Source organism: Lissotriton vulgaris, chromosome 8 (genome assembly GCF_964263255.1).
Source record: "Lissotriton vulgaris chromosome 8, aLisVul1.2, whole genome shotgun sequence".
NCBI classification, from domain to species: Eukaryota; Metazoa; Chordata; class Amphibia; order Caudata; family Salamandridae; genus Lissotriton; species Lissotriton vulgaris.
Genome location: NC_141696.1, coordinates 1,287,464,524 through 1,287,491,107, shown reverse-complemented (window position 1 = coordinate 1,287,491,107; position 26,584 = coordinate 1,287,464,524). Strand labels below are relative to the sequence as shown.

Here is a 26,584-nt window from a genome sequence, read left to right as displayed (position 1 = left end):
AATATTTAATCATATCGATACCCTCAATATTGTCGGGTGTGGTAGGGGAAAGCAAAAAATGGACATGCTGCAGTGAACTTATCAAGTCCGAATTTAAGTGCCTGTGAAAGTGGGCTCGGTGTAGGTGTCCCATTGAATCCTATTGATGTTATCATGGTGCCGGACAGGAGAGACTTAGGAACCAATTTTAGACAGAGTACTGCAGGCAACCCGTTTCAACCAGAAACCGATCAATAGATCTCAAGACGCTTGTATAGACATAAAGACCCATTTGATCTACTGGCACCTCAACCGGTCCCTTACGCCATCCTATGCATCCCTATGCATAATCTGAATCTACATGAGCATCAGCAGAATAATCAGACATTTGATATTGATTTTGTCTATCAAAAGTATTAGAGTAATTTGGTCCTTGTTCAACTGCTTCTAATCTGGGGCGAGCTCCTGTGCCTCCCCTGTTTCCTGAATTCACTGGGCGTCTTCTCACACTACCCCTTCCCAGGTGGTACTGCTGACATTGCAAAAGAGGGCACTCAGAACACCAATAAGCACACTGATCAGGGGACAAATTTGCTCAAGGGAGAGGGGGCACCCCAGGTGTATACATTGCACGTCCGCCTCTTCCACCTCCTCTAAATGGTGGACCATATACTTGTGCCAGCATAGCTTTTGTCTTTAACTCCTTAACCTTCTTATCCTCCCTGCCTTTTGCTTCCATTGGGCCTTAGTAAAAATGGAATCTGGGGAAGACGTGGTTCAAGAACTCTTGCTGGCCTTTAAGCGACTAGCTATTTAAGGTAACGTATTAACGACAAATTTATCAACAAACAAATGCTTACCATATCATTGGCCAATGACTGACCACTAAAATCATGAAATGTCTCTTCAAATCTTGAAAAGAAATCAGAAACTAACTCATCCTTTTTCTGTTTACAGGATGCTAATGTTGTCCAATCTATTTTCTTGGGGGTATGAGAGTCTTCAACTTAGTTACAATAGCTTTGGGAAGATCTAATATCACCTGTTGCGGTTTCTGAGCAGGCTCTCTAGCCACATTTATTTCCTCTAAATGCACCCAAGTATCACCATAAGCTGCAATATTGTCTACCTTCCGAATTGTTCTCCACATATCAGGGGGCAAAATAAGTCCAAAAAAACATATCAATGTCTGGCAGGGTCATAGTGCAGGAGCTAATAGCTCCTTCCACTTCTTCATAAAAAGCGGCCGGATTTTTCCGTGGATCCGGCAAAGCAGCTTTAAGAGCCATAACATCTGCTCTACTCCAAGCGGAATAGACCCAATTATAAATAAAATATCCCTTTGCATCATCTGAGGTTTTATCCTCATCTGTTCCCGCTCCCTTTGGGGAACATAAAGAGGCGCTGCTTCACGCATTGGTTTCATAACAGCTTCACTACTACTAGGTTTGTTCGCATCTACTGAAGTATCTACTACCTTTGTCTGAGTTGGAGCTATTTCTACAATGTTAATTTTTCTAGCTAACTCTTTCTCTTTTTGTAAATGCAATGTTTCATCTCGTAATTTGACCATTCTCCTAATCATATCAGGTAAGTTTGAAAAAACCAAAGTCCCAGCTACTAACTGTTTAATACTTATATCATCTAGCTCTGTTTCATTAGAATTATGCAGTCAACCATATATTATCTCCCAAGAGAATTTTTCTAAAAAAATATAACTGTTTGGCTTTTTCCCCAAGTCTGAACTGTAACTGTGAGAATCGTCGCTGTAGTAGTCCGACACGCTTCCTCTCTGGCAATGTCCCGTAATTTATCTTGCTCTTCCTTGGTCAAAGTAGAGCGAATTAGCCGCCCACCTTGCTTATCTTTATTTTTTTCATCTGAAGACAAATGCTCCTCGTCAGAAATCTCATTCTCAGGGGCACTAGGGAATTTATACGGGGTGAAGGTCTACCTAACAAGATGGAACCATCTTGAGGTTTATTAAGTATGGGATAAATAGGGCGCCTAATAGGGTACTGGCCATTTACCTCTAATCGACGTTCCGCATCTTCTTTTTCAATTTTTTTCTTCTTTTCGTTATTTTTTTTATTTTAGAGCTTTTTTATATTGTTTTTCGTTGTTCTTTTTCTGCTATAACTTCTGCTCTTCTTACTCTCTCTCATACTGTTTTCTCCCACATTCGTACACAATCAAACATATCCTGTCTATTTTTTCTTTCAAATAAACACTACTCTACATATTGAACCTTTTTAAAATCAAATGACCCATTCACTGGCCATTTTAGATCAGGATCCTTTTTCCTATATTTGTTCCACTTTGTACTATACATTATGGAAGAAATACTGTATTTAATGTACAAATGCCTATTCGGTGTCCCCTCTTTCTAAATGCATTTTGGTACCTCCAAGACAGCAACACAACCTACGAAGTGTGCTAGGAGCAGGCATGCAACCAAATTGTAGTAAAATATTACTTTTCAAAAATCTTCCAAAGTAGAGAAAAATCTCCACATTACCTGCCTTTATCTATTGCAACAGATAAACAAACAAAACCAGAATCTTGGCCAAGCAAATCCAAAATCAAGAGTGCCGCTTCAGTGACCTTACCAAACAAAAGTCTCCAACCTCCAACCTCTTGGTCGACTTAATGGTCACTGCAAATACTGGCCCCCAAGGAAACCTCAGTCGGGACCGGCCACCACCTGGAGGGTCAGATGAAGAAAAACGGAAAAATCACTTTGGCTGCAAAGACAAGGGTCTCCTCATGCAGGACGTCTCCTCAGCAAGATTCCATTCTTCCATCAAGACCACTCCTTTGGAAGGCCGCGTCTCCGATGAGGTCCCATCTGGGGTGCCAATCTGTGGAAATGGGCCTTTTTAGGGGCACACTGGTGCAGTGTTCACCCTTCTCTGTCCATGGGTCCTTAGACTAACAAAATAGAGATTGACACTGAATCTGAAATTCAAAATAACAAATGTATTCACTCATGAGTGAGACCACGTCCATACAACACCCTCAAGTGTTCCAGGAGGTAGTGGCTTGAATACACAGACCATGGTGCTTATATTCAGAGTTTTCTGCACTGTTAAGCATGTAGTTACAAATAGAAGGCACAAGCATACACAGGAATAGTTACTGTCAAACATGGGCAGATGGGAAATCACTTAGTCAGCAAAGTGGGAGGGGAAAAAGAGTGCTTATGGCAGCACTAAGAGATTGACAGTTGAGTCTGAGACCAGGTGTTCTGGCAGCTACTAACTCTTTAGCATGTATATTGCTTTTAGCTGAGTCAGGAAGTAAACTAAAATAGACAGCACAGGCAGGGAAAAAGACGAGAGCAGAGGATGGGAGAATTAAAAAACGATTTTCCCTTTCTGTGATTACTGTCTTTGCATGTGGTTGTTACAGTTTAAAATTGTAGGTTTGACCTGCCTGTGTTTGCATATTTTATCACCTGTTTTGTGTTTTAAACTTGTGGTTTTTCCTGCCCATGATTGCTTCCATTTAACGTGTTGAATTGTGGGATTTGCAGTCCAACCTCTGTAGTTTATCCCTCTCATTCCTTGGTGACAATTCTGTTTTGCCACCAAATGTTTCCTTTGCTCTGTGCTAAGACCTGTATGTTAAAACAGTGCACCCCCAGCCACCATTTTGTGTTCACAAGCCAGTGAGACCAACCCCCCTGCCCCCCCCTTCCCCAGCAACAGGGATATTCTACATCAGAGGGTGCTTCTGTGAGCTGTTTAAACTGTGTTTACTAGGGCCTGGGCACTTCGTTTTTTGGCCAGCAGAGGGAGTAAAGTTTTATTCAAACAGTATTGTTAGATTTCAAGTTATTGAAGCCTTTACCTGCAGAAGTCCAAAGTGTGGATTGAGCCGGTATGTCTCCTAGAAGATTTTGAACAGGAAAAGCAGCTCCCCAGTCCCCATCCCCAGGGCAGCAGACCATTGGCTATTCATCTACCAGGCAAGTCTGAGCCCTCCTCTCACACCTGCCCAGGTCCCTTAAGGCCTTGCTGGGCGCACCCCAAATCATTCTCCTCCATCTTGTGAGTTGCAGCCTACCCGTGCCCCAGATTGCAGTGAGCAGAGTCCAGGAAGTGGTAAGGAGACAGACTAGTGCTGTCTCTTCCCAAAACAAAAGTTGTTTAAAAAACGATTTTCCCTTTCTGTGGTTACTGTCTTTGCCTGTGGTTGTTACAGTTTAAAATTGTAGTTTTGACCTGCCTGTGTTTGCATATTTTATCACCGGTTTTGTGTTTTAAACCTGTGGTTTTTCCTGCCCATGATTGCTTCCATTTAACGTGTTGAATTGTGGGATTTGCAGTCCAACCTCTGTAGTTTATCCCTCTCATTCCTTGGTGACAATTCTGTTTTCCCTCCAAATGTTTCCTTTGCTCTGTGCTAAGACCTGTATATTAAAACAGTGCACCCCCAGCCACCATTGTGTGTTCTCAAGCCAGTGAGACAAGCCACCCTGCCTTCCCCCCCCTCCCCAGCAACAGGGATATTCTACATCAGAGGGTGCTTCTGTGAGCTGTTTAAACTGTGTTTACTAGGGCCTGTGCACTTCGTTTTTTGGCCAGCAGAGGGAGTAAAGTTGTATTCAAACAGTATTGTTAGATTTCAAGTTAGTGAAGCCGTTACCTGCAGAAGTCCAAAGTGTGTATTGACCCTGTCTGTCTCCTAGGAGATTCTGAACAGTAGAAGCAGCTTCCAACTCCCTGGCCAACTAACCTTGTCTGAGGTGTCTGGGACATTATATGGTGTGCTAGTGGTTGGTACATGTGTACACTGATTAGTGGTTGTATCTGGTGTTTCTCTTGGATTAGGGTCAATGTCCTCATTGGTTGGGTATTTGAGAGTTCTTATTGGTTTCTGGGTCGGTGATTCAATCATTGTAGGGTTGGGACTAGGGCTAGGGTTAGGATTTCTATTGGAAGTAGGGACTAGGGCTTCCTATGTTATTGGTTGTTGGGAGTAGGGTGGGACTAGGGCTAGGGTTAGACCTTTGATTGGAAGTAGCTACTAGGGCTTCTGGTGTGATTGGTTGCTGCACTAGTTGTGGGACTAAGAGTAGGGTTAGGCTTTCTATTGGAAGTAGGGACTAGGGCTACCTGTACTATTGGTTGCTTGGACTTGGGTTGGGACTACTGGTAGGGCTAGGGCCTTCATTGGACGTAGGGATCAGGGTTTTTGGACTGATTGGGTGCTTGGACTAGGGCTAATATTGGCGGTAATGTCCTGGTCTCCTATTGGTTCTCGATTTTAGGGCTAGTGTTCTGATTGGATAGTGGTAGGGCTAGGGTTCCCATTGGCTGAAGGGGTCACCCGATTACTAGGGCTATAAAAGGCCAGGCTTAGGGCGTCTCAGCCCGGGTGTCGAGGCTAAGGGCAGAGAGGACAAGGGCAGTTGCCTGTTTGAGCCTGTTAAGGGCGTAGAGGACAAGGGCAGTTGCCTGTTTGAGCCTGTTTCTAGACTGGTCGGGACTAGGGCCCTAAATGCTGCCCTTTTTCTCATTTAGCTATACCCAGCCCACACCATCCACATCCACAAACAGAGCAACACACTCACACCAAATGTACACCACGCACAACAATATGCACAGAGTAATGTACCAACATGCACCACAAACCCAACTAAATCACATCTACACACCCTACTATCCCAACTACCACACATATCCACCATCACCTACAAACAGTACATAACTCTATCCTATACCACTAACCAATACACTCATCACTAACACAACACCAATCAACACCATACATAACTACATCCCATTCAGACACACTCTCCCGGCTGTAATTACACCTAACAGACCACCTTTTATCACTAACAAACATATATTCATCCTTCCATCAGTTGTCCAACAAACACCCTCCTCTCCCTTCTACCATAATAACATTAACGCACAATATACACCCTGCACACCACCACACTTTGTAACTCTTGCAATAAAGCAGTCTAAGATAAACACTCTCACCTCTACTTCATTCCGTCTTACACACAACATACACTCTACTCACAAACACATCACCACCCCCTCTTCGTCACAACCTCCTCTCACAAACAATACTATACAACCAAATCCAGTGCATGAAACATATACATCAGCACCCCTTTTCACTACTCCTCAAAAGCAAAACATATCACACACACACACACCAGCACAACAAGATCTTCAAAGCGCAACACCTCATAATACTTAACATCACAAAATACAAACATATACCCACCTTTCAAACCACACAAAGGAACAAACTCCAATGCAAAGCTTTCACTCTCCCACCACACCTAACGCAGATACAGCAATACAGCACCTCTCTTCCTACCGCCTCTCATCCATTGAACAATTTAGAACTTTACTACATGATCCACATGCTGCACCACCTCCCCTGACTCATACACCTTCCGCCTTAAACACACGCAAAAAATATAAGCAACATGCCACACCTCACAACTTTGCTTCCCCTTGTCTACTTCACAACAATGTTACACCACAAAAGCAACACAGCACTCCAACTCACTCTCAAACACGATCTCCAACACATACACACGCAGACCCATCAAAATGCCTTCTTGGCATGCTGGATGAGAAACACGATACAGAAAAGCTACACGATTGTTATTCTAATTCAGCTAATACCAGCACTAAAAACACACCTGCTACAAACCCACACAATACTGATCACTCTTCTACAAAATAAAGTCCCATTACTACCAAAGGCCGCTCTCTACACTGTCTACTAATAAATGCTCGATCCCTCTCTAAAAACAAGCATCGCATCTATGACCTTCTCACTGATGCAAAACCAGACATACTATTCATAACCGAATCATGGTTGGGAGAGGATATGGCTCCAGCCCTGCATGAAGCCATTCCTCTAGGCTAGCAAATAATCACCCAAAATCGTATAGCCAGAAAAGGAGGTGGACTAGCTGTTGTATTCAGGCAAACAATACATATCACTAAAATTGACAACATCTCCATTAGGAATTGTGAGGCTCTTCTAACAAGATGCAATCCTACACTGTCTTCCTCCTCTAACTTCCTGCTCCTTTACAGACCTCCACCTAGCAAAGCAACATTCCCAGACGCACTTCTAGACACAGTTTCAAACCTGATAACAATACACTCTAACCTATGCGTTCTGGGTGACCTTAACATTTGGTTTGATAAACCCAATATGACCCATCGAAAAACAATAATCACCGGCCTAGACGCATTGAACCTGCATCAGATTGTCCACAATTCGACACACACCGCTGGACATATCCTAGATGTCATTTTTGCTAATACTGAACTAGTTACTTTTCAAACTATAACTCCAGTCACATGGTCAGACCAGCATTTGCTTGCTTTCCAACATAAAACTATACGCTCAGCGACTCACCTAAAACTGTTACATCCATCCACCTATTGGCTGGGGAACAAACTCAATTTGGAACACTTGGAAACACAACTAACATCCAGTACAAATCTGGAAACCATAAATTCTGTTCAAAATCTATATGAATTCGTTACAGGAAGCTTTTGACATCCTGATACCACTCAAAACCACATAACAGAACAAAAGAAAAAAAGCGCCTTGGAGAAACATAGAAATAAAAGACATAAAACAACAAATTAGAAAGTTGCAACGTACCTGGCTCAAAACAAACGCCAAACAAGACAAACTTCACAGACAGAAAATTAACAGATTATACAAGTCGGCTATCAAAAAAGCTAAGAAAAGGTACTATTTAGACAGAATTCAAAATGCTAAATGTGCAAATAAAGAATTCTATTAAAAAAAAAAATGTACTCAATGAATTTCACAAACCAAATTGCCTAGAAGGAACTCATCCTATTACTCAAGATTTCACAGACAAACTAGCAAATCATTACACGGACAAAGCAGACATTTTGGACTCGTACTTAAAACAGAAACAAAGCACCAGCTCTAACCCTTGTACAAAACAACAATCCAAGAATGCTCTAATCAAGCCTCTCCGTTCCTTCCAACACATCTCACACGATCAATTTATGGACCTGGTCAAAGCAAGCAGGCCTGCCGGCAGCCCTTCTGACCACTGTCCGCCACAAACTTTCAAGACAATTCTTTCAACAACCTCTGCTGCCACTCCAGTAAGAAGAATCATCAACGATTCCTTAACTACTGGAATATTTCCAGAAGAACTCAAAAAGTCATACATACTACCTTTACTGAAGAAACAAACTTTTACCCGCTGAACCCTGAGAACTAAAGACCCATTACAAATGGACCTTTCCTGGGCAAACTGATAGAAAGAGCAGCGTTCGCCCAGATGTCACAATTCATTGAAGAGAATGACATACTTTCAGACTTCCAAAGAGGATTCCGTCCAGGAAGAGGCACTGAATCTGCCCTCATTGCCATCTGGGATGACCTAAAGAATTCAGTTGACCGCAACGGGGTTGCTGCGCTTCTTTTCTTGGACCTCTCAGCTGCCTTTGACATGGTTGACCATGACACTCTGAAACAAAGACTTTATGAAGCCTGCATAGAGGGAACTGCTCTAGACTGGATCGCGTCCTACCTTCGAAACAGAACTAATGTCATCCATACCCCACCTTTCTCGTCCAAACCGTACTCCACAAAAGCAGGGGTCCCTCAAGGTTCTATCATCTTGCCCATGCTTTTCACCATCTACATGAAGTCATTACCAGTACTGATCAATACATTTCACCTCACGTGCTACAACTATGCAGATGACACGCAAATACTCCTTCAACTGGAATGCCCCAAAGACATTGGAAAACCACACCAATTTTCAGCTGTCTCCGACCGTGGATCAGTGGATGACTTGGAGCCATCTCAAATTGAATGCTTCAAAAACTGGAAATACTCACGTGTGGCGATTAGAAAAATGACAACCCGCTTGCCGCATGGCCTGATGAACTGGGATCACTGCCTAAAGTATCGAAGGAAGTAAGAAACCTCGGAATGACCATGGACTCCAAGCTGTTGATGAATGCCCAAGTGGATAAACTAGCAAGATCAAGCTTTGCTACTATAAAAACGCTGCAACTAATTTTTCCTCATTTGGGATTTCCACACAAGGTCCAAGCTACCATCTCCCTTGTTCTGTCCAAACTCGATTACGCCAATAGCCTCTACCACGGATCACCTTTAACGACCATGAAAAGACTACAACGGATTCAGAACTTGGCTGCCAGTCTACTCTTGCATATCAAACCGCGAGACCACATCTCCCCTGCCTTGAAAGCCCTGCATTGGTTACCGGTTGCCAGAAGATCCACGTTCAAGCTGCTTTGTATCACCCACAAAGCAATACATGGAATAGGACCACTCTTCATCAGGAATAAAATCACCAAACACATTCAACAAAGGAACCTCCGCTCTAAAGGAGCATCTCGCCTCAAAATCCCACCATAGAATAAAAAAATCATGGGTGGCACATCCTTCTCTGTTCAAGCAACCAAACTATGGAACTCTTTACCCCCAAACATAAGGTCCACCGACAACCACCTTATCTTCAGAAAACTACTCAAGATTTTGCTCTTCCCCACATAAGCACCATACGCAAACAGAAATTTACAGCATATCCCTGTGTATATAAGCATTTGTTTTCACTATAGATATGTACCTATCTTGGTGTATTACTTTGTATAAACATAAAAAATAATGATGTTGTTAAGAGAGAAAAAAAAATAATAATAAATAAAAATCATCTTTCGTCTAAATGTACATACTTCCATTGTGCATCTATGTACCTTCCGTGTACTTTGATGCATGTGTTTGTTATTTTTCTCCTGAAAAAGCATATCCAATGCACTACCCTATTTCTCATCCTGTGCCTCTATCAATATCTTTAATCTACATATACTTACCTCCTTTATGTATCTATATACTTGCAATGTACTTATGGATCTATATATTTATCACTTTATTCTAATTTAGCATTTCCAATGCACTACCCTATTTCTCAGCCTATACTTCGCTCAATATATCTTCTAGCCCAACCTTCTGACTCATCTCAAACTTCTTTCTACTACTCCTTCCAATGCACTGCCCTATCTCTCATCCTATACATCTATCAATATATCCTCTACATCCACTCTCTCATTTATCTCAAACCCCATACCACTACTATGATCGCCAAAATAACCCTTTCTAGACTCTCTCCTACTCTACTCCTCCTTGCATCATCTGACACCTCTTTTTACTATACCGATCCCCTAAAACAAACCTTTCTAAACTCTTCCCTCTGACTCCTGTTTAGTCATCCAAAAGCCTCCTCCTCCTGCTAAGAGCTCAAAAAAAAATCCTTCACTCATTTATCCCTCCACTATCCTTTTCAGTCTAAATTAACAGACTAACATGTTCACTTCTCAAATTCCATATTCAACTATACTAATATACTACCCAAATAACATATCTACTACTCAAATTACTTCATATTTATACTATACTAATTTTCAACACTAATCCTTTATGGGTTCTGGAGTGGCGTGCTACTCGCCAGAAAAGCGCTTCAGCACCCATCAGGGGAACAAGTGCTATATGAATGCAAATCTTTCTTCCCCTTTTATCCCTCCGCTATCCTTCTCACTCCAAGTAACAGACTAATATCCACCACTGAAATTACTTCATATTTCACCATATTAATTCACCATTAATCCTTTATAGGCTTCCTGAATAGCGTGCGTCAACAAGCGCTATATAAGTACAAACCTTTGTCCTCCTCTATCCTTCTGCTATCATTCCAAATCCAAATAACTGACTAACCTATCCACCCCTTAAAATGTACTTGCATGTTTCACTATATTAATTCAACACTAATCCTCTATGGGTCCCGGAGTAGCGTGCTACTCGCCGAAAAAGCGATTCGACGCCTCGTCAGGGGTAGTAAGCGCTATATAAATGCAATTACAATACAATACAATACATAGGAAATTGCATATCATCAACGCAACACAAGCCTCAGAATTGTAAAGCAATTTTGTTTTCTGAGTGCCTGAGGGGTGGCGCAGCAGTTGATTGAAAGTGTGTGTAGGACTGTGTACTGAAATGTGTCTAGTAGGCACGTTGGGCTAAGACACTTAACTATATGACTATTCAACTATATCTGATAGAGACATCTAGCCGCATCTAGGGACTTATATGGCCTTGCTGACGTCATGTCCACGGACGACGTCTGGGCAGAGCCAAATTAGTGATACAGTCTGACGCCTGGGGATATTCTAAGTTAAGGAATCTGTGGCTAGACATCGTCTCTACCAGATACATCGTTAACAAAGGTAAGTAACTCATACATTAGGCCTAGTATGGTTTGTGTGCATGGCGCACTGCACAGCATATTTGGCATCTTACTGGAAACAGCCAGGGTCCGATTGGGCCAGAAAATATGCCTGGCCACCAAAATAAAAGTGGCCCCCATCAGGGAACCAAATAGCTATAAAAAAAAGTGTCCCACTTTTGCCAATAAGTCCAGTAACTTTTAAGGGCAGATTATATGGGTATTTTGCAAAGTATGGGAGATTGCATACATTTGTGTTTCTTACGGGCAATATTTGTTTAAATAGCAGGGAAATCAACAGTAAAAAGCAGCCCACCTAGCCACAAAAGAGGCCCACAATCTGCAAAAATACAGATCCATGCACTGATCTGTTAGACCAGCCCATCGGGCACTGCCTGACTGCCCTACAGACCAGTCTGACACTGGAAACAGGTCTTACTGACAATGGCAGGGTGGTCGATAACCACAGACACAGCACCAAGATCCACCTGTCCCTGCTTGTAAAGCAGCACTTCCTCAATGGGAAGATGAGATGTTATGAGGCAGATTGCAAAAAGAGCTGTGTTCCTATCTCACTGCATCCATGCATTGGGCCTTGGGTTTTCAATATATTTGTTTTCCAGGCAAAAACTTCTAGCCCTATTCTTTTCATAGCCTGTAAATATTTAAAATATAATGCTAACAATGTACAAAGAGTGCACGTGGCCTGCTTTTTCCACTTTACTAAAATTAGATGGTCAAAATAGCATTTGGTTCAACCTTCCATGTGAAGCAATAGACAGAGTGGAGTCCTAAGAAGAACAAGCATTTCCAATGCAATAGGTCTCGCATTTGCGAGAGTTTGAGCTATTGGCATTGTAAATGACAATGCGTTTTATTTATGTGTTTTGAAAACCTGCAGGCGGTACGTTAATACCCACTTTGTACTTATAGTTGTTGCTTAAGAGAAGCAAGGCTGGCAGTAACAGGGGTGCAGTTAATGTCATCCTTGCTTCTCGGAAATACGATATCTATTGCTTTGCAAATGCTTGTTGCTCTTAAGGTTCTGTCTTATAGCCATTAAAGTTTGTTGGCTATTCTATGCATTTGTGTAGATATTTGCTGTTTTTTTAAATGTTCTTTGAACATTATTATTTCGTATTCATGTGATCCGTCAGGCTGTTTTAGGTCACCAAGAAGACGTAGTCTCTACGTCGATTCTACTTCACGCTTTGCGTTATTACCTAAGATTTACTTCTTTTCTGAAGGAAATTTCCTTTTAATGGGGTACTTTTTCTTCTCCGTTAAGTTCATATACATTGTACGTGAGGAAAAGAGATGTTTTTCTTATATCTCCTACTCCTACTTTTTGTAGAAGACTTTTATTACTATAGCAATGGATTGTTGCTCTACTGGGTGACAACTATTTTCATCTAATTGTTTGTAGTTTGGATTTAAACTTTGTGGAGTGTTGTCTTTAGATGGAATATACAAAGTCAGTTGGATTCTTTTAGTAATAGAATCCTTGGAATATTCTGGTTTAAGTATAGAAGACCCTTTCTGGATCATCTGTGGGGGACCTCTATTCATATAGTAGTCACGTTCTAAATTTGGTTTTCGCCAGGATATCAAGAGTTCTTTTTCATACTATCTTGTTCAATTCTATACTGCTATTGCTTTAACGTGGTGTCTCAGACAAATTGCATTACGCTGATGGTTTGGATGGCTGTTGCTTTCCTACGTGATATGGTGCCCTCTTTGGTTTCCATACTGTTATGTCAGTATTGTCTGACTGATTACTCGGCTTTATTTTATATGTATGTGTTATACTTTTTCACTTGTGAATACATAGGCAGTTATTTGTGTTACTCCTATGTTAGTAAATATCCCGGGAATATTCTAGAGGCATTTTGTTTTTATCTCTAGTTGATTTTTCTATTGATAAGACTGGTTCTGTGCCAATAGTTCCTATTATTGTCTTCAACTCATTTTACTACAGCATTCATTATGCTTTCCCAAAGATTATGGACCTTTCTCTGTTTATAGAGCAGGTCTTTCTTGGGTAAAACTTAATTTGGGAAAACAGGTATTGCTCAATAACATAGCAAACACAAGGAGGTACATTAACATGGCCTTCTGATCTGTGTTTAACAATCATCGAACACGCAGTTCAAGCCTGGATATGTGAGCAAATAACTTCATATATGTTGTGCCATTTGGCACAATTGTTCTACTGTCCTGGATAATGTTATCACAATGGTTTCAATCTTTTTTTTTTTGCTGTGGTCCTTTCCGCAGTGCTTATGCTATGAGCATGTATGGTTTCGGAATCCATTAAGAGGGCTGTAGGAGGCTGGCTTAGTATATGGTGCACACTTATTTAAGTGATGCACCTTGCACTAAACCAGGTAATCCTTAGGGTGATTTTAGTGGCATTCGATAACCTTTGAAAGATCCTAAAGTGGTAGCTGTGGAGAGCAGCCTTCAGGCTTATCTTGAAAGAGTGTAAAGCAGCTTGTTTTACCAACTTTAATCTGTAGTGTAGGTTAGATGAAAAGAAAACACAGAGTGTAGGTCTTATTTATTACACACACAATTACTAACACATTGGTAGATCTCTTACCCGGAAATATCAACACAATACACAGGAATACTTTGCAAGAATCAGGTAAGTAGCATAAATATTCTCTGGTCTCCAGGGGAGACTAATCCATATATTAAGAAAGTGGAATGCGAACTGCAAAGGAGAACAGGACTTGGACCAGAAGACCCAGAGGAGCAGGGGACACAAGGAACCACCAAAGGTAAGTGCCTAGGAGCCCCAAGGAGGCTGTGTGCAGAGTGGAAACACAGCAGCGTGCCAGATGGAAGACAATGGAGAAGTTGCCATTGCAGTTTTAAAGAAGAAGGACCCTTCCCACAGGACCCCGTAGAATTCCCTTGGAGGACGGAAGGTTGGAGAACCACCCCAACCGTGGATGTCCCAGGAACCAGGTTACCTGCATCAGGGAAAGCCGTGCATATGGGTCAAGAGACGTCAGAACCTGCTGTAGAAGATAACGGGAGACTTTGAAGACATTGCCTCTGGAGAAATTCAGGAGAGAGTCCGGTGGAATCCAAGGATGGATTCTGGAGGTGACGAACCTGCAAGCAGAGGGGACAGAGTTGATGCCACACAGAGGTGACCAGGAGGCACAGAGGCACATTGCCCACCGATGCCAGGAGGCTCAAGAGATTCGACTGTGACCTTGTTGCTGCAGTTGTGAGGACCAGGCAACGCTGAGGAAGACCAGGAGCCGTGCACGAGCTGTCCCACGTCAATGTGTAGGTGGTTGGTGTCAGGCAGGAGCCCCAACAAGCCTTAGTAGCCACAGCTGGAGTAGAAGACTAAAAGGAGTAAACGTTGGAACCAACAAGGTTCAAGGGAGTCACCAAGTGCAGGAGAGTCAGAGTAGGCCCCGAGCAAGCGGGGGAGCCCACCGAAGCAAAGGAAGACCCTCAAGAGAACCCACAGGCAGAAGGCACAGAGGTCACAAGAGGACCTCAGACAGCTCACCAAAGATGGAGGCCCACGATGGAAGGACTGCAGGGAGGACGCCTATCTTCAGGAAGTGAGGTGCTGGAGCTTCTTGTAGCCCAAGGATCTCTGGAGTGAAGAGCCAGCAAGCATTGGCAACGGCAAGTCGGCATAGCGCACAGGGGTTTGGTTAGGTAATCATAAATATTTTGAATATTCTCAAAAAGATAAACAGAACAGATGGAAGATCAATATACTATGCACATCATTAGCTTATAAGGTGCATAGCATATTCCAGATCGTAAGAGATTTCCAGTAGTACACCTGAAACCCCGTACCTTCCTCTGTACACAATACTTTAATGGAGACACAGTTACCATTTTTTTTGTTAAAAGGGCCATATGCTTATATTTTTCAAAGATGGGGCAAGTGCCAGCTAAGGGCAGTGCTGCAGTTTGTGGCTGGTAGACTGTGTGTGGCTTTGCAAGACGTATTCGGTGTTTCAGTCCTTGTGCACGGCTGCTGGCTCTGACGTTACACCGAACAACATGCAAAAGCTTTAGTATTTGGTGCTTCAGTTCTTGTGCGGGGCTGCTGGCTCTGATGTCACACCGTACCGTTGCAAAAACGGTTGTATTCTATGCTTTAATCCTTGTGCGGGGCTGCGAACCGTGACGTCACACCTAACCGCATGCAAAAGCTGTTGTATTCGGTGCTTCAGTCCTTGTGCGAATCTGGCGTAACACCTTACCGCATGCCAAAGCTATTCTGTGCTTCAGTCCTTGTGCGGGGCTGCTGACTTTGACGTCACGCCGTACGGCATGCAAAAGCTTAGTTTTCAGTGCTTCAATCCTTGTGTGGGGCTCTTGGCTCTGACGTCATACCGTACCACATACGGTAGTAGGATTGCCAGGTATGGAGATTAGGAATTTGGCCGCTAGATATGGCGGCAAGGGCTGAGTCGATTTTACCTTTACCTTCTGCTGGTTCTCCTGTACTTACACATTGGTACGAAAAAAGGTGGCATAACCAGTAGAAATAACGTTTCTATCTGCGTTGTCTCCACACCAGATATTACCATATTCTCGAGAGGTTAGCGCCTTTAGCGAGTCATCTACTGGGATTACTATTACTTCTCCAGCTAATATTAGAGATGTTTCCTGAAGGAGCAACCGAAAATGAAAATTTTACAGTTCCACACCTTTTATGCCTTTCTATAATGACGGAATGATTGTTATTCGAAGTCTTTCGTTTCTAGTAAGTAATATGTTCTTATATTCAAATTTTGAAGAAAAAAACCTAGCATTTAAACAAAAAAAAAACAAATTAAACAAATATTGTTTTTTAAATTGCATGCGTTTGATTAATGTATTGTCATTATACATTTTCCCACAAGTCTGCTGAGTCATCGTCATCGGACGACTTCGGACTTAATGTGTGTTTTGAGGAAGAAACAGAAAGAGAGGTTAGTATCAACTTTGCCAAACATGGCTTTATTAAAATGTTTTTGGCACTCTGTGATGTCCACTGACATTAAGCACATTTGTATCTGCTTAGTAGGTCTGGTCCTGAACTTCTGTTGTTTAGCGCCTGATGTTGCATCATTAAAGATGTCAAAAGCACTCTGCAGAGGAGATGCAGCGGTGCCCTCACTGTGCATGTCACCAGGCCATCTGGTGTCTGTTCCAATCATGCACCTGGTGAACAGTGGAAATAATCATCTGAGATATGTTTTACTGAAGGTTAGGCACAAATATTCCCTCTTAAACCGTTTGTGATGCCACGGTGGATCTCAATGTGGTTGCAATGCAACTCTCTTTATGTTTACCCTCTTCAAACCCATGCCCAGCTGCTCACTGCATCACCTCACTCTCAAAACAGTCTTATTGCAAGTTTTTAAGTGTATTTATAGTGTTTTATAAAGTGCAACTTGACCACCATGGTATCAGGGCGCTGTACAAAGAGAGAGGTGATGGGTATTGTGTTACAGTAAATGATCGGGGTTGTGTTAAAGTAAAAGCACTCTTCTCTTATGATATACTGTACATAGAATTATTTCAGTTCTTCACGAGTGAGCTTCAAGCTCTACCTGTGCATCCGCCTTACAACACTTTTCCCCCCACATAAGCTGGTGTTGAGCAATGTAGCAGAATTCTTGCTGAAAGTTGCAAGACTGTTTCACATTGGGCAATCCATCGCCCTCCCAATGTTCTTTGCCCTACCTCACCCACGAAGGAGAGATTATGTTGCTCGGGTTCGAATTCCTTAATAGAATCAAAAGGCACGAGGTGTTTGGCAAAACAGGAACAGTTTTTTTTAATTAAACAGTTAGTCCAGGAGAACAGTACTAACCACTAGGTCTTAGGACAGTCTCGATTTACATTGTCACAACAAGCGATAAGTATGGTGAGGAATGTTGGTTACTGCCTTAGTCATAAATTAATGGTCAGATGGTTACAACACGTGGCTCTCGACCATGTGTGGACACCGAGTGTCCAGTGGCAAATGTGTCCAGAAGTCCGGCATGAGGCGCGCGTAGTTACTATGTGTGCTAGGTCCTGATTGGCTATTTCTTACTAACTCATGTGGCATCTGACTTAATGGTGATTTTCGAAGCACCCGTACCCCCTCGGGCCATGTGTGCTTTATTGGGGCAATCTCCCCTGACCATTGTGATGTCTCTGTGCCTTTCTGTGTGATGGATCAAAAGTTTCCTGCCGTGTGTTTGTCGGCCAGCTATGCACCTTCCCACCTGTGACCCAACAATCAGTAATCCCGGGCCTAGGTCGCAGGACCTGCCTGACTACGTACTTGCGTGTTGAGTTCAATGTGGGGAGCAGGATGGGTGATTTTATTAATAAGGAAGATAGTTCCGTTTTTTTTCAATAAACAAATCAATATACATATTACTTTATTAGGCTCCTGCTATTCCCTTTGCTCACTTTTAACCTTTCTGGTTACTTGCATTCTACCTAATTTGAGGACTGCTTTTTTACAGCTGGATATCCCCAATTGTACAACCCCCCCAAACCAATAGGAACAAAATAATAACTGCCAACAATGATCTGCACATACCGTATATCCATTGTGGAAGCCAGGAGAACCAATTTGACAACCACTCTTGCTCAGGAGCATCTCCTTCTTCATGCATGCTTCTCTGTAGAGTATGCAGTGCTTGGATGGCTGGGATTCCATAGACCGTGTTATTCCCTGGAATGAAAGTGCAGCAGGCAGCACCGATCTTAGCGCTGACCCCTCATTGCGGTCATTAAGTCCAGCACATGTCAATGCTGCATGCCTAAGAGGCAGTTGGCTGCCATTTCTTCCTTGATTGAATTGAGGCCGACCATAGTGTTGTTCATTATCTTGCGCATTTCCCACCTGGTTATTTGAAGCCAGAGTGCATTAGCTTTTGATTGTAGAGTGAGGAAGGGTATTGACTCCCCGGCTGTTCCTCTGTGAACAATCAAAACTATTCTGGGATGTCCTTGAACTGAGCCCAGCCTAAATAGTCCATCGCTCTCTTCTCACGGGCTTGGTGCAACAAGGTGCTCTTTCTCCTTAATGGGAACTGGTACAAGTCTGTTAGCTCTTCTCCAGTAATGAAAAGGGTCAGGGTGTGCAGCGCCCCAAGGGAGCACAAACATCTCAACCCGGAAACCACCTCAATATCCAAACATCCAAGACCATGGAAGTGCTTCATTGCATATCCGGAATGTGCAGGATCATGTCACAGTTAGCATTTGTGTCCATTGGTAGGGTTTCCTTTCCTATTAAACATAAGGAATACAGTGTAAGTTTCCCATGCAATCAGGGGTTGACCTTTCCTTTCTAACCAGTGTTTCCACCAAATCTCAGTGTCCCACATTTCCTGACATGGGTTAGCTATGCTCTCATTTAACCCTCCCCCATGTGACCCATTACCCTTATTTTCCCAGAGATGGACGGCCGTACACAGGAATTTCATATCGGGAGACCATTTGTTTAAAAAGACTGCCTCGGACACACTAAGAGCCACTCTCGGTCCACAAGTGAATGCTGGAATAGATCTATTCGTGCATTGATTTGGGAGTTGTGCTACTTTTACAAAAATACACTTCTGGAAAATCTCGGGGCCACATGGTATCTTCCACTATGGTGCCCTTCCTATCCATGTCAGTTTGGATCTCAATGGGCTCAGTGAGGAGGTATCACATTGTTGGGTTGGTATCATATCGAGTCAGGTTTACAACTACCCTGTGTGGTTCTGTCTTGTTGGGTTGGATTTTGGCCTGTATCCTACAATCAGTAGAGGTGAATGAGGCACTTTGTTTTTTCAGGGTATACCTCTTGGGAAGGTAAAGCCTGTCCGGGTCTACCGTATGTGATTTAACGAGCAGACATAACATGATCTGTTTGGTGCTTGGGAGGCAACTGGGGTCATGTTTTGATACCAGGTGTTATGTAAAAGGGTGCTGTGCAGTGCATTAGGTATGCTAGAGTTCTGTTTCGTACAACTATAGGTGACATATGAGAGGTCCCTGGGCAGGCACTGTAGTTCCCCATTAGTGACTCTTCTTTGACTCAGCATCTCCTCAGTAATACTCAACTGTAGGATCAGCCATAGTAGCAGATCATACCCAACCATACTTAAATACATAACTTTTATCGCTTTGTTGTGGTTCGAGTACCTTCGGAGTCATCTGTGCTCTTCTGGTTGCTGTGTTTCTTTTGACCATTTAGAAAATGTTTGTGGTATTTAGATCATGGGTGTCATCGCCATGGAAGGGCTTGACTGCATGAAGGACCAGGGCACCTACTCGTGTGTTATGCAGGCTGTGGGTTTTTCCTCCTTCCATTGGCGTAAGTTTAGAAATTGTCTTTTTTCTGCTTCCTTTCTCAGTGGGAGTTGACAACACATTGCTCCCCACGCCCTCCTTCCTCCCCCGAGCCTGCCCAGTGACAGCCAGCCAAGCTGCGAGCCCTGCAAGCTCAGGATATTAACAAGCTGAGTCGGTCTGACACACACCAACTTCCCATCTGTGTTCAGACTCCGAGCCCAGTTTTGAGCCCAGTCTTGAGGTGTGCGGCTTGGCGGGCGGCCGTGGGTTAGGCGGAAGGGGCTGGTTAGGGAGCAAAGGGCGGGGGGTGCCACATCCAAAGGTACCTTTAAGCGCAGACAAAGCACCTGTGCGCGCCCAGTGAAGGGCCACAGTGCCACTTAAATAGCTACCCATCATCTAGCTGGGCAGCCACCGAAGACCAGATCAACCAAAACGGAAGATAGTGGAGAACAGATGCGGAGAACATAAAGGAAAAGAACAAAAAGGAAAGGAATACTGCACTACCAATCATAGCGGACCCGGTCGGAGAGATCTGTACCGGTTGAACTGGCAGTACCCTCAGACTGAACACATTGACCAGACCCGCCAGAGCTCCAAGGCTACTAAATCCCTTCCAACTCCTCAACAGCAGAGCCATTGCATAGCTATCGGAGACTTAAGGCTATAGCAACCCCCTTTTTTGGACTATTTTGGACTACTTTTAGGCTCCTATCAGCCTTGGTAGCTTACCCTATCTCCATTTAATTGAGGCAATGAGATCGGGGAAGGTAAGAAGGACCACAGCGGCACCCAAACGGAGGATTACAAAACAACCGGCACCCAAAGAGAAACCCCATCCGGGTAGCCATTCAACCCTCCTGGGTCCCGAGGAAATAGTGACAGCGGTAAAAGCTTCTCCAACCAGTTGCTGCCACAAGTCAGAAAGGCAAGAGTTCAGACATGCCAAAAACCATGAAGCACTCAAACCTATTGGCCTACTTTAAGAAAACACCAACCACGTTGGATACGCATCCACAGTCCCAGCCTCAGGACGCAGCAAGGCTTGGTGCTCCGGACCAACCGGCCGAAATAAGCGTGCCTCCTCCACAACTGTTATCCCCATTACAGTGGTCAATGAAATCCCAAAAGTCTGCCCAACCCCCGGGAGTGTATATCTTTGGATCAACTTTCAACGATTCTATCTCGGCTTGGCCAGGGGATGTAAGCCCTAAACAAAACCCCGCAGTAATTTTTCAACCACAGTTGCAATTAGGACAGCAATTTTTATCCGCTGGAACAGACAAGCAAGGAGTATGCCCGCTCCAGTCCTCTCCGGTGGACCTGCAACCTAACCCAAGTTCCTTTTTAGATCACAAACCTAGAACAGAGTCCCCTGCACTTACCTCTCAACAAGAGCACGCCCCGTCAAATGAACCTACAATGGTTCCCCACTGCCAATCAACTCTTGCACAAATTCATGTGCAAAATCCCCATGTGCGCAATATCACTCTCCAAACGTCCCATTCACCCCAAGTCATAAACACATTAAATCAGCTCCCGGTCACGCTAAGTCCCCAGCGCATAGACAACGTCGTGTCAAGCCCTCAGCACACTGTATTCTCACCACCAGCAGCAAAAATATCATCCCCTCGAGAAACAGCCAAGAAAACCGATCCGAACGACCAGCTCTTAGCGGATCTGTCATTCTTTTTCAAAAACACCCAAAACTCCCCCAATCATACGTCAAACATTAATTCTAACAAAGAAGACCTAACAGTAACCGGAGTCTGGCCACAACTCCTCCTAACGTTTCAACAAACAGTTAACGCACTAAATTATCATTCGGACAAACTGGACGTGCAGGTCGACCTTTTGAATACTCTAGCCCTGTTCACGGCAGGGATAGATAACAAACTCGACAAATTGAACAACTTAATATTAGGAGCACAAGCCTCGACTAAGCTCGTACAGTCTGTCTGCTGTTGCTCCCCAATCATTGACTCACTTTCTTCGCTTCCAGACTTTCTATCCAGTGTCATAAAGGAAGTTAAGTCGCTGAAGGGGGGTAACTCATCCACAAATTCTGGTCTGCAACAGCAAAAACCATCAGTAACGGACCAAGCCTCTACTAGCCCATGGTCCATTGCTAATAAAGGCTTTAAGCCAAGTGGTGGAACAGAACCAAGCACAAACCAGCTAAACGATCAGCCAAAAAGCGGACACCTTCAACCAGCAACGACGGGTTCTGACCGAACTGAAGTGACGAGTGAAAACGCCGGGGCTTCCACCGGACACACAACCTGCATGGATAACCCTGTGACCAGGTCAATGGCCAGCCCAGTGGCCTTGGTACCCTCCAAATCAGAAGCATTGTCAGCCCCCCCGCCACCATGCAGCAAGAGAGAGCGCAAACAACAGCGCAAACATAGAAACAAAACAAGAGCCAAAGCAAATGCCGCACACCAGGACTTCTTTCCCCTCTTTGCGAAGGCAGTTGATAAGAAATCCACAAGTGAGACGGATGTCCCACCAACTTTAACAAGTCCCAGTGCCCCCAAATTAAAAGGGAATCACCAGCAAGCGCCACCCAGCCATCCTCGGGGGGTATCCAAGATCTTACCGAACCAGCTACGGGAGCAGCAACCGAAGAATCAAGCATAGCTATGGAAAATCTAATGACCAAAACCGTTGAGCCAAGCCCAATAGGGCCCACAGTTACTTTAATAAAATCTAACCCAGTGTCGGCCACAACTCCTCCCCGCGTGGACACTGTAAAAACAAGAATGAATTTCACAAAAACAATTTACATCCAAAAAACAACTGTGCCCAAAACCAGTCATCCTTCATTGAAGGTTCCTAATTGTCCAATGCAACAGGTTCAGAAAACAGACGCAGGCCTGTCTACTAATAAAATCAACAAGTCGGCCCCAAGCACACCCAAAGAAGAGAATAAAAATGATTCTTCACTCTTTCACATCCTACTGGCACCAGAATATAAATCAAGGGGTCGACAAGATATCCTCAACAGATCTAACATAATAAAACTCGTGGAAGGTATCCCGGGGTTCGCAGGTCTGGCATCGGAGGACATAGAATCTATCGAATTTCTTCCACCAAGAGGCACCCAACCGTCCGAGGTAACACTAGTGTCACTCAAGTCGGCCAGCTGGGCAGGAGTCTTTTTGAACCACAAGACCACCCTTCGGGACTGGGGCATCAGAGTGTATCCATATTCCACTCCAGGTTACCCCACCTCTCTACTAATCCAGCCGACACCTCCTCGAAATGCTGGTACTACCAGACCAGCGCCCTATCTCAGACCGTATTCGATCTTAAAAAACGCGGCAGGATCCGAGGAACTGTATAAAATTCCTCCAACGGTGGCCTCCAACGCCGACGCAAGTCTAGGCTGGGAATGGCTCCCAGCAATCTTGTCAACCAAAAGCTCAGATTGACCCTCTGAAGTAGAGCTTTCTGCCCATAACTACAAACTCCAAGCAATGCCAATTCCACCAGTAGTTCCATTTACAACCGCTCCTATTCCAGAAGCTAATCCCATTTTTCTTATATGTTCTTGGAACATTAGCGGCCTTCATCAGAAAATTACGCACCCTGACACTTTTTCTTTCCTATGCGAACATGCCGTAATAGCCCTACAGGAAACCTGGGCTACAGAAGGATTTCCTGTTATTGGCTATATTGAATTATGGAAACCCGCACTCAGGGACAGCCGCTACGGCCATGCCAAAGGTGGCCTTTCAATATACATATCAAATAACCTAAAAGGCCCAATCTCACGATTAAGTATCAAGGAAGACTGGCTACTCTGGGTTAAAATTAACTTGTGGCGAAAACAGCGCCCACTTCTTCTTTTTAATGTATATATCAACCCCAATACACGTACAAAAAAAGATCACCTGGCACGCCTAACGGAAATAATGAGCGACATAGCTGCGGAACACCCCGACTCAGACTGCATTGTCACGGGGATTTTAATACCAACTTATTTCAGGGAGACTTAGCAGACACCGACGGGCCCTTCTTATTCCCCATTACTGAGGCCTTGACACAAATCAAACCAACCAATCAAGCCTATTGCGTTCTGGGTGAGATCTGTGTGATGAAACTCTACAGCGCCGGCTACCTGGTAATGAATGGCAGGTCTTCGGGGGATATCCCCCCGAATTGGTCCTGGACTAACGGTAGCAAACACTCTTATCTGGATTACACCATCTGTAACGCGGACCTGCTTCATTGTCTGACCAGCTTCTGTATCCTTCCACGTTCTGAAAGCGACCACAGGCCCCAGGTCATATCCCGTAACACAAACACAGTGAAGCACAAACCCGCACCCTCAGCGTGTCTGGGAACATATACGGAAAATCTTAAGCGCCTTAAGTGGAGCGATGATATCAGCCCAATTATCCTACAGGTGTGCATGGAACGTATAAAAGGCGGAAACGATCAAGATACCTCCCCTATCGTAATATGGACAACGCTGTGCTCCCATCTGACCAACTGTTTTCCAGTAATACAGCAGGCCCAAAGGACAACTCAGCCTCACAATTTAAAACTTTCATTACAGTCAAAGTTACTTAAGAAAGCCAGGAATAAGGCCCTGCGGTCACTTGCAAAATATCCTGGGAACAGCGAATGTTTAAATCTCTATCAAGCTGCCCAAAAGTCATTTAGGTTGGCGACCTTCAAAGACAAACAGAAACACGAAAATCAATTTTGGTGCAAACTGGTGTGGGAGAGTAAGAGAAAAAACCCAAGAAAGTTCTGGGCCCTAATAAACCACACCAATCCGAGCACCACCAGCTTCGGATCAGCAAATATCCAAGAGTCTGAATGGGCAGCATTCCTCACAGACCATTTCAGTTCCCCAGAACATCTAGGACCCATAGGATGTGGTCCGTTGAGAGAGACCGTGATCGGGGCCAGTACCCAGCGGAATACACCCATTGAGCCGTCAAGCTCACTCAATATGGATCTTCAGGTGTCCCAAGACAGAGTAGCGACGGTTGTGACTAAAGCAAGATCAGATGGAGCACCGGGCCCAGAACCTTTTCAAATCTGATGTAGCTTTTTGGTCAGGAACTCTAACAAACCTTTTCAACTACGCCCTGAGAACCGCAACCATCCCAGACTCATGGCGGGGTGCAATAATACATCCAATTTATAAATCAGGATCCCGCGCTGCCCCTAACAACTACAGACTCATAGCTCTTTTGGACATTGAGGCTAAGCACTATGCAGGCCTCCTCTTGGAGGACCTGAAGCAATGGGCAACAGAACACAACCGAATTCCGATGAATCAAACGGGGTTCGCTGCTAACTCAGGGACTATGGCCAATCTCCGAGCAGTGTCAACCATCGTCGACAAAGCACTCTTAACATCCAGGACAGTGCTATGCTGCTTTGTCGATTTCAAAGCAGCATTTGATAGGGTTCCTAGGGCGGCTCTATGGGAAAAGCTAAGGAAGTGGGGGATCCCTGACAAACTACTGGAGGCCATGATTCAACTTCACTCCCGCACCTGGGTACGAGTGAAGTTAGGGTCCGGCACGCATCTCTCGCGGAAAATTATGACAATGAGAGGTGTAAAGCAGGGATGCGTGCTGGCCCCCCTTCTCTTTAACCTGTTTATAGCAGATCTGTCACAGACCCTGGATGAAACTAATAGTCATCCTCCAAAGGTGGGCGGAACGGCACTCAGTAATCTGTTATATGCCGATGACCTTGTTCTTTTCAGCCTTACCAAGGTCGGGCTGCAAAGGCTCCTTGACACACTGCTTCGCTACACAATAGCGAATCAATTAAAAGTCAATCTAAAGAAAACCCAAGTAGTCCCCTTTGGGAAGAAACGACATGTCTGCGGTGGGTGGACTTTTAACAACATAAGCCTCGCCATAGGTCAATCGTATAAATATCTTGGTGTCCACCTGGATTCAAGGGGCAACCTTTTAAAACAGCGCCATGAGATTGCAGTTAAAGCCACGACTCTTGCAGTATCTTTAACCAAGCTTTCGAAAAACCTCTCAGGTCCAACACTTTCGCCCCTCCTGGAAGTCCTGAGAGCGAAAATCGGCCCCACCCTATCATACGGGATAGAGTCATTCAAGGGTAAATTGAATACGGCCCTAAACCAACATACCACCAAAATCTATAAAAAGGTCCTCCAGTTGCCAACTTCTGCATCTGCTGTACAGATAAGACTGGAGATGGGGCTACCAAACTACGAGGTTTTCAATATCGGTGCATACCTAAACTTGTGTCACAAGCTGAGGCAGGCTAACCCAGGCTCACTAGAATCTCTAGTCTGGCTAGAAATCTCCCAGAAAAATCCAGGTGGAACGTTTGGTCGCCTTTTTAAGGACTACATTCAACAAATGTCAGCAGGTGACCTATGGGCTCTTAACCCCAGTCAGACAGCGTTTAAAATCGCCATAAAAAAATGTGTAAGAATGAGATCACTTATCACAGACAAAGCGCTCTTCTCAAAACGCAGCCATTCTTGGGCCCTTGTAAATTCTTACAGTCGGCTACTCCCCGCCGCTTACTTTTCCTGCACATATTCACTGTATCTAAAACGCACCCTTATAGCCATTAGAATGGGTGATTGGCGTTTTCTGCAAGATTTACCTCCCTGGAGACGGACAGCGGAAGATCTAACCTGCAGAGGGTGCGGTAAAACAGCCGAAACATTGCTACACGTGGTTTGCCTCTGCCCAGCCTTTAACCTCCAACGCAGGTGCAAACTAAAAGCCGAATGGAATAGGTTGGGCGCCCGAACCTGCAGGCAAGCCATCATTGTGGCTCTGAACCCTGAAAACACTGACTTAAATATCAGACTAACAAAGTTCATCCAGCAAGCATATCGCAATTTTAAGTTAAAGAGGTCCTGCTAAATCCTCCCTCTTATTTCCTTTTTCCTTTTTATTACTTAATGGCCCTTACGATACATCCCAAATTTCTAGGGGGATGAAATGAAAAGAATATGAGTAGTACCTC

General features: G+C 44.1%; 1 protein-coding gene across 3 annotated transcripts in view; it reads left to right on the top strand.

Annotated features, from left to right (window-relative positions):
• PARP4 (poly(ADP-ribose) polymerase family member 4) overlaps window positions 1-26,584 on the top strand; it is a 1,988,214-nt gene that overhangs the window by 1,182,661 nt on the left and 778,969 nt on the right. For all 3 annotated transcript variants that reach the window (XM_086935217.1, XM_086935220.1, XM_086935219.1), the window contains one exon: window positions 16,165-16,233. In XM_086935217.1, the coding sequence (XP_086791343.1) occupies window positions 16,165-16,233 (69 nt within the window). The remainder of the gene's footprint in view (window positions 1-16,164; window positions 16,234-26,584) is intronic.